Source organism: Telmatherina bonti (genome assembly GCF_933228915.1).
Source record: "Telmatherina bonti genome assembly, chromosome: 19".
Classification (NCBI taxonomy): Eukaryota; Metazoa; Chordata; class Actinopteri; order Atheriniformes; family Telmatherinidae; genus Telmatherina; species Telmatherina bonti.
Genome location: NC_136617.1, coordinates 22,990,144 through 23,003,719, shown reverse-complemented (window position 1 = coordinate 23,003,719; position 13,576 = coordinate 22,990,144). Strand labels below are relative to the sequence as shown.

The 13,576-nt window shown below is 38.2% G+C and overlaps 1 protein-coding gene across 1 annotated transcript in view; it reads right to left on the bottom strand.

The window, feature by feature from the left end:
* Positions 1-13,576, bottom strand: part of vps50 (VPS50 subunit of EARP/GARPII complex) — a 104,223-nt gene that overhangs the window by 51,483 nt on the left and 39,164 nt on the right. Inside the window, exon 13 of the mRNA XM_079259140.1 lies at positions 5,386-5,518. Within this exon, the coding sequence (XP_079115266.1) occupies positions 5,386-5,518 (133 nt within the window). The remainder of the gene's footprint in view (positions 1-5,385; positions 5,519-13,576) is intronic.

Here is a 13,576-nt window from a genome sequence, read left to right as displayed (position 1 = left end):
GGCACGCCAGCGAAGTGGAAAGTCCTTCAGCGTAAGCTGATGAATCAGCTGAGAACAGCTGTCATTACAGCAGCCAGTCAGCATCTGAGGAGAGGGAAGGTCATGTGCTCCCAAAAGAGATGGAAGATTGGCAGCAGCTCAGAGTCCAACAGGATGACGCTGAATGACCGTTAAACAGGGTTTTGGAGTACTGTTCACTGTCAGACATGATTCCTCCTCAATCAACAGCTCACAATCTCCTCTCAGATGTGTGTTTCGCCTCACTGTGGTGCAGCGTTAAAAGCAACATCAATACTTCCCTTTAGTTGAAAATTGCTTCAATAAATCTCAAGCTGCTTTCTCTGGATGAAATGGATTTTTAAGAAAGCTAGCAGCAGTGAGCCTGTAAGTCAACAAGCTGGGAACTGGCAAGCTTTTGTTAGACGGGGGGGGGCTTTTTTTTTTTTTTTTTTTTAACACAGAAAATCTGCTATTTAACATTTGTCTACAATCATTATAAAAAGCCATTTCTTTGTTAATTTTTCTATATTAAAATAATGAAGATACTTAAGGGTGGAAACCTTTGAGGAAAAATCTCATTGGTCGCCCTCGGTCTAAAATTTAAGAACAAATATAATATGAACAATTCTATCATATACACACACTTGAAGAAGTTTGCTACTGGGTTGAACGCTCAGCCTTTAAACATGACTCAAATGATCTGTTTAAACCTTTTATTTGATTCTTTTACAGTAGTAATTCATATCCAGGGTAAAGGCTTCACGGGTACTAAAGCGGTTAATAATTGCTTTTTGCACTAGACAAGCAGGGTGATTTGGTTGACAAAGAGATCAAGCACCACTTTTACAGAGGCAAAGCTAATTTAAATTCTGCTACGCAAGAATACTTCTGCATCTAACTATCACAGAGGATTATTTTATCTGCCACCAACTGATACACTGCTAAAAGTTTTAATCTAAGGTTGCATTTAATTATATATATATATATATATATATATATATATATATATATATATATATATATATATATATATATATATATATATATATATAGTTTTTTTATGTTATATTTTGTGCTTCTTTGTTATGTCTTTAGGATGCATTTTCAATTCAGCCTTCTTCTATTAATTTTTAACTTTACTTGCACAAACCCTTCAGGGAGTTAAAAGTCACTGACATTGACATAATATCCATGACATTGTGGCTGTGTTTTATAACGCTTTTGAAAAATTTCGATACTGCTTTTAAATGTAATTTTCAAACAGCCCAAAATCAGACTTTGTCCTTGTTAATGTCAGGAATTAAAAGTGGCAGAGCTGCTGGAAAGAACTGCGTCATTCACTGAAAGAACACAAGGCTTGGAAGGTATCAAGACATGGCAACTTGACACATAGAACTTTTATTTAATGAGCATAATGGTGGTACTGGGAGTGAGGGGGTGTGCAGAACAGCGAGTTAAAGAATTTTGGGAGAAAAAGCAGATAAAAATATGAGATAAAAACTGACTATAACTGTCTGCTTAACTGAAGTTAAAAAGTACTATTATTGTTGCAATATGCAGAGATAAATTTAAATAGGAGGTATTTTATTTAAAAACTGGTTTGTATATGATCATTTATCAATTTTATTGTCTCACAAACATTTCAAGAGCAACAAGGCATTTGCACGCTGTTAAACTGTGACTTAATAAAAACATGTACCATAAAATATTTCACATAAAGAGCTGGATTTTACTATGTTCTTATTCCAGTATTCTCATTCAATTCATCTTATTTTGTTGTAGTTTTTGGAAGAAGAAAATCCTGATAACTTCTCTGTATTGTTTCCTCAGTTTCCTCACTGTTGACCCACTGAAGGTGTGTACAATGTCATCAGGTTACCTGCCTGAAAGTCTTGCTCCTGTGAGAGGATGTAGGGATAAATGATAGCAAAAACCACCCATTGCCAGTCCATAGGTGGCAACCAGTGTTTGACCTTTTCAGGCACAGTGGGAAACAGATCTTGATGATTCAAACTGAAAATCTCAAAAGGAGCTTAGCTCCCCACTGGGTTTAAAATATGACTCTTATAATAAAAACCCCCTCCCCTAAATAAATCCATAATATTTTGCCTAAGAAATGTCAAAATATGTATTGTGGTTTTAGTTTAATATTATCAACAGGCTACACTATTGATCTGATAGGTTGAAGCTACCCCCTGGTTCAACTTACCCCCGTCAGAGTAGTTTTTTTAAGTGCCTGTCCTTTTTTTTTTTTTTTTAATAAGCTTCCAGTAAAGGTATCATACATAGTTCTGCACAAAAAATTCATTGGAAAAATGAGGCATGTACTTGGCAACTAGCTCAACACATTTGGGCAACACCATCCTGTGGATTTGAACTTGATTGTTTATAAAAAACCCACCTAGAATACAGCAACTCATGAACATCATTTGTAATTAATTCACTTAGTGATTATTTCGGTGCAATATATGCACAAAAATATGCATTTATATTTAGACCTTAATTTGTTGAATGTGTGCATATGTGCCTGTGCTTTCAAGTGTTAAGCGTTTAAGTGTTTGGTTCTTCTTAGGAAAAGCAACCGTTTGAGGTTATTGTGCAGTACAGCATTTGCTGTCATGTTACCAATCTCATATCAGATGTTATTAATACATGAAGGCTTAGGGGAGGCTGGGTAATGTCACAACTGTACAATAAAGGCAAACAACAAAAGGTGGAAAAGACGGAATTGGTTTTTTGAGGGGGTATAGGAGCACTTTACAGCAACTGTTGAAAATTTAAGGAGTACAAACATTAAGGGAAAAAGCCATATGAGTAAATACATGGAAATACCTTTGACAAGTTCCATGCATTTAAACAATGTTCAGATCAAGCCCACCCCTCATTTTATTTTCTGATGTCATGTCCTTGACAAACGTGACAAAAAGCCAACACCAATGGCACAGCTTCTCAGCTTTTCAGAACCAAATCCAACTGGATATCCTCTGGATGTGCGGGAACAATCCCAATCCACAGAGGCCCACCCCCACAACCCACAAGACCCAAAGGATTTGCTGTCGGTGGTCTCCTGCCAGGCTCACAACAAAGCATCCAGACATCCCCAGCCCATGCTGTGAAGCTAAGGGGGCCGACACTATATGAAGAAGGTAACAACATTGTAGTTGATTTGTGTATATTTTTCTCTAACCTGAACAAGCAGGGTGGTCAAACTGATCACTTAATGAGGTAATTAGATGAATAAACTAACCTTTTTTTTTTTTTTTTAAAGCAGCGCTAAATGTTAGCACTCAACATTCACACAGTCTAACAAACAAAGCAGAGCTCTCTCTTATTGTTAACAGCATGTTAAAAAAAAATGTGTGTTTGTTTTCATACAATTTAACACGATGGCTATAACTGGGTCAGACAACCGTCACTCCTGATCAAACATGACAATGTTTAAGCTATAGCAGCAAATCAATTTTGTCAAGCACTGGAGGATGAACATGACCCATAAAACTTCCTGAAACAGTCGTTTCTGTCATCAGCTTTACACTAACCAACATACAACAGATCAAGTGAACAGGGTCCAAAGTTCAGTCTGCGGCTCTTTCTTGTCTCTCTGAATGGAAAGGTGCCGCGTCAGTCCTTCCACTGCCTAAGGGACCATTAAGGACAACACTGGCGGATGAGTGTCAGAAAGACAGGGAAGAAGAGTGATCTTATGTGAGGTTGACGACTGGGACACTGATCGCCTCTTGTGAGAAACTGATGTCAATGTCACAGCAAAACACTCTTTCACAAGTGTGACAAAGCTCATACGATAAATCACAGCTCTAAAAGGGTCCACCCATTTCTCCTCACGCACATAAGCATAAGGGAAAAAAAAAAGAAGGTGTAACCAGAATAAACCTCTAGTCGAGGTCACCTTTATCCTGAGGACAGAGGTGACAGACAATCAGCTGGTGAGATGATAGATGTGCCTCATAACAGCTAATATACTGCGCGTCCTTTCCCCCCTCTGAGGCTGATGGCATCTAATGAAGGATGGTGAGAACAAAGAACATCATCATCCGTTCAGGACATCCTTTGCGCCCTCATCCCTATGCCTAATGAACATGCACAGTGTGGGAAATGGAAATGAGCTCTGAGGAGAGCTGACATCACAGGTCTCCATCTAACCGGAATACCTGCGCCAAGAGCTGAAAACTGCTGTCCATCAAAACGCTCCATATTGCTTTTATTATTCTGAGAAGACATTCAGCTTCTTGTGGAAGTTGCTGCCCACCCATAAAGTATGCTTTGCCTTGACAACAAAGCTTTTGGAAGCTGATGTTTTCACATCTGACTGCCTCTAGACTGAAGCGGTGTGTAGTCATCTTTCTGCCCTTGGACAGTTGCATCTGGAGGGCGACAGTGCTAATTTTCCAGAAGACAGTTACATACAAAAAATAAAAATATAATCTACAAGGAAAAAAGTGGATATTCTCACATTAAAGACAGTGTTTGGCTATAGATCCAACTAAGTGGGTTAAGCTTGAAAAATTGTTTTAATTTTGTGGTGTCTTTTTGTGGTACTTTTGGTGTGACAGCATTCTGTTTGTCAAAACATGGAATAAACTCCAAGTTCATGGGTTTTCAAAAATTAATGCTCATCACTTCTGTGTGTTATTATCATATTAACCATAAAACAGGCCCACTGTGACTTCATTGTTCATTGTTCAAATTCATTGAACGTTACCTCCCGGTTGATCTTTGAGAAACCACTGCACATGAAACTTAAGTTTGTTTGCACCATGGAGCTATAATACGAACGTAAAAATGTAATGCATGTCTTAAACAGTGCAGTCAAAAGTGGTTAATATGCTACAGACTCTGTCATTGACCTTGATACTAAGAACAATACAAAGGCAATAGAAAAGCTGAATATATGAACTTCATCACTAGATTTTGCAGTATATTTTTTTTAAAGTTTTATATGTAGCTTAACTTTATCTCTGTGGAAATCAAAGAAAAAAAAAGGCACTTCCATTGAGTGTGAGAAAAAGAACCTATTTTCATAGTTTTTGTTAACTCATACTGCGAGTGCTATTTCTCCTACCAAAGATACAGAGAGCTGTGCCTTTGAAAGAGACAAGTGGAAAAAGATGTTTAAAGTGTGAAGAAAAGAAATGAGGGCGAGTTTAGAGCAATGAATGTGAGCTTGAAGCAAACTGATGGCGACATTGTGGGGGAAAAGTCTGGAAAACATGAGGTCATTTATGCATCTGTTCTTTTCAGTTTGCAATCAGACCAGGATGAGCTGCTCCTACAACGAGCCGCTCGCTGATAAATCTCGGTGAGTTCGAACCCGGCTGTGAGTGTAATTTCTAAGGTCAGAGGATTAAACGGTGTGCAGGCACTTACCTTGTGTGGATGCGTTCTCCTGTTTGTCATGCTCCTCGTGCCACTGCATAGTGCGATGGTAGCTCAACATCACCTCCCACAGAGCCTTGCAGAGATCTGTCAGGCAGGGAATGTAGCTGTCGAGGGTGATGTGCTGCCAAAGGAGAAGAAAACAAAAGCAAATCACATTATGTAGCAAAACTTGGGGAGCTTTTTGTCACACAGCTGTGCCAGACTTGGGGTGAGGTGTTTTAACACAGCAGTGTCAGTGAGGATTGTTACAAAAAAAAAAAAAAAAAGAATAAAGTACATCAGCTGGAATGATTTTTTTTTTTTTTTTTTTTTTTTTTTTGACCAATTCCTCTGTAAACAAAAGCTTCCTCACATGGGTTGCTCACCTCTGTTCCTTCCTAAACATTTCCACTGGATACAGAACTGGACTTAAAAAAGGGAATTCTTTGATGATTCTCTGGCTGGCCATTTTTGAGTGGTTACAATTTTTGCATCTTCCAACATGACCCACTTTGCTTTTGAGTTTAATTTCTCTCCAAAAAAAAGAACTGCCTTGAATTTTTTCACTGATAATACACAATTCATTGCTTCATCAAAGATGACAAGCAGCCCTGGCTCAGATGCAGTAAAAATGGGCCAAATACCACCATGTCTCACAGATGGGAAAGTAACATAGTTCCAGTTTCTATTCTGGTCTCATCTGTCTGCAAATAATTTCTCAACAGCCTGCTGGCTTGTGAATCTTGTTACAGACTGGCAGTGATCTTTTATTTTCGAGAGCAGTTCTGCCATGCACAGCGTTGTTTATTATTCTTTGATGGTGGATTGGGAAGAGTAACATTATCCAATCTGTCTGGAAGTTACTCTGGCTTGATTTGTGTCCTCACAGACTAATACCCAGCTTGCTTTTAGAGTGGCAGCCAAAAGCGCCACTGGAAGGTAACAAACAGACTGTAGAGACCGAGCTCTTCAGAGATGGATTTGTAACCTTTGCCAGTGGCAGGAATTATGATTCCCTCACACACTTGGTTGTTAACTTACTCACTGAAAGCTCCTGATTTAATTTTTTACCTTAAAATGACTGACCAACCGTGGATGTTCACTAACAAAATACAATATTGAATCCGTTTCCCTGAATACATAAACCAGTTAGGGTTTTACATTAGATTTGGTCATCTTTCAGGCCATGTTCAGGCAGAAACTATGAGGTTTGCACACTTTGCACCACTTATGTAATATATGACTGTGCAGGCGGATAATGAGTTGTCTGGCTAAACATAATGCAGAGCTTTGATTGGGTTCAAATGGACAGCATTGATAGAGCCCGAGATTAATTATGGCTTTCATCAAATTGCAAGTTTATGATTTCTACATGTTACTGGGCAGCAAATGAGAGTATCAAGTTGAATTTACAACTAATAAGAAAATAAAATAAAAGCTTCTTCCCTGTAAACTTACACAACTTATCTTGACTAAATACTTTTTTCACAATATATAAATAATCATATACCCACTGGCTGATTCTCTGGCATGCCGGATTATGAGCTCTTTGGTTAGAAAGCCTGGAAAAACGTGATCAGAATTAGAATCTCATCCAACGAAGACATGTCCAGCTGTCCCAATGCTGATCACTGGCAGCGTCCAAGCCTTCTAAATGTGCTACTAGAGTCCTGCCAACATGTTCAGAAGCAAAATAATCGATTAATCACGAGTAGATGAAACATAGCAGTGAACAGTAGCTTTCCTTTATTTTAAAGCTACGATGTTGAAAAGTTTATGTAATCGGCTGCTACATTTCTTGTCAATGCTGATTACAAGATACAAGACCGACTCCCTCACGGATAATTCACCAAGACATGTTCCACACCTGCAAGGTCTTTTCTTTTTTATATTTACTTGGCATGTCCAAAAGACCATCAGTAAAAAACATCATCCCTCAACGGAACATGATCAGAGGTAAGTTCATGACCTTGAAAGTACAACGAACCGGCTTCCATTCACAGCTTCTGAAGGCAGGTAAATGTACGAATCACCTGTAGCGAATTATTACAGTGAGGAATCACCATCTTAAATTTCCATTTAAAAAGCTCTTGAGATGAAAATCGGGAGAAATTCCCCCTTCTGGTTTTTTATTAGACATAAACCTGAAGAATAACAACACCTGTGCTGCAATATAATATTTTTTAGTTCATGTACAACATGGTGTTGACCCATTTGCAAATAACAATCAAAGCAAAACAATGACCCACAATGTTACAATGACACTATTTATGGATATTTATTTATCTGTTTGCGTGAAGCAGGCACATGTGAAATAGCAATGAAAGAATGTAGTCTGGTGTGTAACGTGTTTAGGCAAAGTTTGAACCATAAATGCAACTAAAATGTAAAAAAAATTCAGTGTGTTGTTTGGAAACAAAGCAACACAGGAATGATATTACAGATGTACCCAAACTGTCGTGTTTTATAATGTCATTTCAGTCGAGATAAAATCATTAACTTCAGCTCACACAAGGGGAAAATAAGAGGGGCTTACTCGAACCACAAGGGCTAATAACAGTAATTAGTAAACATATTCACACTGGTATTGAGGAAATTAAATACTGTCTGATAAATTCACTTTTGAGTTTAGCCCTGCTTGAATGACTGTAGGGAATTCTAAATAAGATTTCTTTCTGATCATGCCCACGACAACAGCGGACAAAATTAATTAATACAACTTCCTGCTTCCTGTATTTCCACAAGTCCAACAGACCTGCTTGCTGCTGAGATTTTCCTCATTTTATGTAAAAACAAAAGTCAAGGAAGGCTTTTGTTCACAAAAGAGCTCTGTTTGTTCTGCCCACCGTTTCATATCAGCTCTGCTGAAGTTATCATTTCAATCAAGTTTTTGATTGGATAAAAAAATTCTTAAACACTTGCGCGACATTTTTACATATTTTTAATTGTCATTAAGAACATGTTTTTTAAAAAAAAAAATATATATATATATATTTTTTTTTTTTCTCTTTGTTTAAACAAATAATATAAATTAAGAATTATTTTATTAGCACCGTGATTCAGACATTTGTCACTTTCCAAAATGTTCAGATGGCAAACCGAAGCTGAAGCACACATGTAGCGTAGTACAGAGTTTTTAATATATTTATTCAGTTGGGAAAGCAGAAACAACTGTGTGTAAAAACCATATTTTAGAAATATTTAGGCAGCAACACAATCTGTCAGATTCTTCTGAAATAGCAAGATCTTCTGCCAAATAAATTCCCACTGCGTCTTGTCTGTGTGTGATCAGACTAATGTGACTGTCAGCGGTTCACACTGCGGTTAACACAGTTATTTAGTTTTCAAACATAATGTTTCATTTGCCATCAGATATTTGAACAGATATTTTTTACGCCCAAATCTCAATCAAGCTCAGTGAAATAGTTAAATTAAAGTTAAATTGAAAGGCATCACCAGTATTTTAGCATTTCTGCCCAGCCTCCATCTCTCTAATGTGATTCAGTTTGATAATGTAATTGACAGATATAGGTACAAACTGCTTTGCATTGACTGAGGCAACCATCAATGTCAAAAGATATGATATAACAAGTGTTTTGATAGGTGTTAGTAACTTAGTTATAACATGTAACTGAAATAAGTAACCTGATATATTTGGAAACCAATCTGATATAATCTAGTACAGGTAACGATAAAATCCCCAACAGACAACAGCAGCACTTAGTGGAGATAATAAGGTTCAATGACTGACTAAGCTAAACATGCCTGACATTGGTACCCCATGTCCTCCACCAGCCAACCACATCCCAGCAGCATGTTGCCAAGCAAATGGGGTGGGGGGTGTTGGAGTGTGAGGGTAAAGATCTTCATTAAAGCTTAATGAGAGGAAGTAACCTGAGCTATGCCCACACAGATTGTGATTTTCTGTCCTGTTTGTGTGTGCATAAATTTGCTCGTGCACGTGGGCTGAATGGTAGGACTCACATAAATTAGTTTCATTGTCACACTTGAAGTTAGAAAAATCAATCAATACAAATCAAATTAAGATTTGTATTGCACCTTTCATACCAGAAGCAGCACAAGTGCTTTATATTAAAAACAACATGCTCATTCACACGCTCATAGGGTCACACTCAGTCCCATGTTGCATAGCACAACTCTAGAAGGATATCTTTTGACTCCTTAAACAAAAAGTAAATAAATAAGGAAATAAATGAACATCCGGCCTGGCACACCGCAAGGAAACAATATCCTGAGGATCCGTTCACACCTGAGGCCAGCCCACCTTGGGCCAGCCCACCCGTGACCGAAAAGGGCATCACCACTGGAACGGCCATGACTGAAGGCGGGCCCTAATCTGTCCCCACAGCCAAAAGACTGAATGCAAAGGCTGCCCAGTCAGAAGCCATCCCAGTAACAATGGCCCAGCAGACTGAGTAGGCATAGCCCCCACCCCATGAGGAATTCAATGGACTTAGCTAAGTTTATTAACATCAAACAAAACTAAGACCAATAAAAAAAATTAAAATAAAAAAAAAAAAACCAGAGAAGAAAAATAGAAGTAAACATAAGAATTTCAAAATAAAAAATCAACTTTGGTGATGATAAAAACAATAACATAATATCTACTTAGGTTTGTGGTAATTAAATTATCTATTAAGTAAAGTCATATTTGAATAAGGAAGTGATAAAAAATGGTAAAAAAAATAAATAAATAAATAAATAAATAAATAGGTGAATAAAAATGGAACGATAACAACAATTATTTCAGAATAATTAATTCCGAAATAAAAAAAAAACATCATGTAGCCATAGCCAATGTAAGCTTAGTTCAATGTGACAAATGCTTCGGTTTCATGACGTTTTTACATTCAGAATTATTTATGACAAACTGAATAATTCCAAATAAAAATATTCTTCTTGGAGTTTACATGGAAAAACTGAATTGAGGTTTACATGGAAAACATGTTCACATATTTCTTCTTTAAACCAGGGCTGGAAAGGGCTCTGATTGGAAGAATGGCACACATGATGTACTAATATATACTGGAAATAAACAATATCCACTTCTTGTTTCTCGTCTTTTCAATTTCAATTATATTTTTACAGCGCAGGCTCGACATGAGCACAGTACTTACCATTTGTCAGCAGCTGAGAAGGAAGAGCAAGACAAAGTACCGGAGACAGGAGGCAGATGACAGCACATGTGCACCATCGCAACGGGACAAGGTAACAAGCATGTGCAGAACGACCAGAATGAACTTAACTTTTATTCTAAATTAAAGAGTAACTATAACTCTGATGTAAACGTGGCCAAAGAGGTGTTAACACAGTTCATTTGCTGCTGATGAGTAATGCTAGTCAACAAGCTAAAGCTACGGCAGCCTCAGCTGCACATTAAAAATTTGATGACTATGTCCATTATGTTAGGAGTTTGCAAAGTGCAGCTTATTTCTGGAAAAAAAAAAAAAAAAAAAAAAAACTTCAATGTACCAGCTCTGCAGAGGACAATAGCATCAATTTCCCATGATGCAATGTAGATAGATGCACATTTAAAAATAAAATGTTGGTTGCTTTTAAGCAGTTACCTTGGTAACACAGCTCAACCATGCAAATCAGTGCTCAGGGCGAGTCAAATCAATATTTATTGCTATAGCACATGTAAAACAACCACAATTTACCAAAGTGGTGCACAAGATGAACAGATATAAATATACTTAACTTTAAGACAGCACAAAATTTGTAGTAAAGCAGCAAATATATGTGCAAGATAAATAAAAACCAAACCAGTATGATGAAAAACCTCAATATGTTCCTCAGGTGTAAAAAAAAAACAGCCAGGAAAAGCAAACATTTAAGCAACAGGCTAAAAATAATTGAGGTCTGACATGAAAGAGAAAAGCTGTGCTGAAGATTAGAGCCTAAAGGTTTTGATCTTTTCCATTTCCCATCTTGGTTCTAGGAATGATCGAGAATCTTTGATTTGTCTATCTCATTCTCTGGATGATATGATAAAGCTTTAGATATGCTCATTTAAATGTGAAAAAGCCTTTTGTAATGTCTATATTTGGACATGCCTGTTGCACAATCAGACAAAAACAGACTGAAAATTGATTTAATCTACAGCTGGGTTAGCTTGTATGCATTCCAGTTCTTTATTACTTGGACTAAAGCATGACTATGGCATCTGTTGGAGTTTTGTGTTTGTGCATGTGTTGTTGTCATACAATTACTTCTCAAGCTTTATTAAACTGATGTCAAATGGAAAAAGATCAGAGAAATTAGACATGATTTTATAAAAACGGTTGAGAGTCTTGATGTTTTTTCGATACAGAGTAATAACTACCATCGACTGTTAAAGTCTCATAAAAGTCCGTCCTGCAGTGGAGTCGTGTTATCCTACAAGGAAGAAATCTGCAGCGAAACAACAAGATAGCATGTGAATCAGACAATTAAGTCTGCATACACAACAACAGTCCAACAAAATGCTACATCCATCACATACACAACAACCCTGAAGGTCAGCTTTATATCGATACTGCTTAAGAGAGCATGAGATTAATCGCTATGGGGTTACCAGATATTTCATCATCTGTAAAGCCAGTTTGAAGCTTATTATTATGGGAGTGAACTGACCCATTTGAATCCGAAGAGAAAGTCAGATGGGCGAGGGGATTGATAAGAAGGGAGACTAGCCAATAATGAGATGCTGATGTAAAATTAATAAGACCCTTTCACAATCAGGATTGACCTTTCCCTGTGCTCCCATTTCCCTTGAATTTTTAAAAGCGCATAACTAAGAGTGGAGTTCAGGTGGTGAGATCTGGTTGGAACAGTTAGTTAAGCAGATTTTGCTCTCAGCCACAGGCGTCTATTAACACAGCTCCACGTGATCTGCAAACTCACTGTGATGCAGATGCATAGGTTAATGTGACTTCAGTGAGTTGCTAAGAGGCAACTCAGGGAATACTTGTTGATCTGAATAAAAGCGGAACATGCTTTTCACATGCTATGTAAGCTGAAGTTGGAGACAAGACATCATGCTTTTACACTGAAAAACTGGAAAAGAAACTTCGAAACTGGGATTTAAAGTACCAAGCGAATCATCTTTATTCGCCACAGATGCTTAAGCCACATGGCAAGTTGACAAGCTCTTTTTTTTTCCCCACATTTAAAGGGCAGGTATATAAGTGGCTTATGGGAAATAATCTACCAAAAGGATCTTAAGTAAGCAAAATGCTTGCTGTGCTCATAAAACTCACTGAATACAGTCTGAAAAAGCTCTAACTGGCACAGAAGAAGAGCACGTGGGTGTTCATCTGAGTGTGTGAGCTTGTGCGGCCCTATCCATCATCATCATCATCATCATCATCATCATCATCACACAACTGAGACTGTAACAGCACATCTTCCCACTCTTAGCTCAGTGAGTGTAGAGTGAATGCTAAATGTGTGTATTTGTGGTGTAAGGAGAATCATCCAGGCAGCGTGCTGTGCTGACAGCAAATCTATCAAACACAAGTAAACACTATGATGGATGTGGAACGAGTGCACTTTTTCATGCGCGCCATTATTCAGAGCCATGACGCGGCTTCCAAAGGCAGCTGAGGATACAACGAAAGATGGAGACAAAAGCCAAAACAAAAAGCAACAGCTCCTCGAAGAGCAGGGAAAACACGAAGAGAGAGGAGGACAGAAGGAGAGGAGCAGATGAGGTGTGACGGGCAGGAGGGGTAGCAGAAAGGTAAGAGGTAAAAGACGGGACATGGAGGACATGATCACAGCTGGCAAAGCCCCCGGCAAATGCAGCAAGGGTCATGGAGGAACACCTGAATCAGTGGAGGGAGACTAAAGAAATCACGGTGCACTAACATTTACCTATACATTTATTTTCCCTTCTGCTCTGTAGGTTGAGGCGCAGCAGAGCCTCCAGGGAAGGAGCGCTCCCTCCGAGCAAGTTCAAGATAAACTGGCCAAGTCGTGGCTTGCTGGGCATGCAAATAAGATTTATTTCGATTGGGGGGGGGAAGGCAGAGGGAAGACTGAGGTGTGTGGGCCAGTCAAAAAATTGCTGCTGTGCTGCGGTTCTGAATTGTGAGCAAGATTAATTATCTCATGACGGGCTACAATGCACTGTGCTCTCAATCATTCCCTCCCCACCGCGCTCCCGTCCTTCGTTTCCCTCTATAACATATATCTG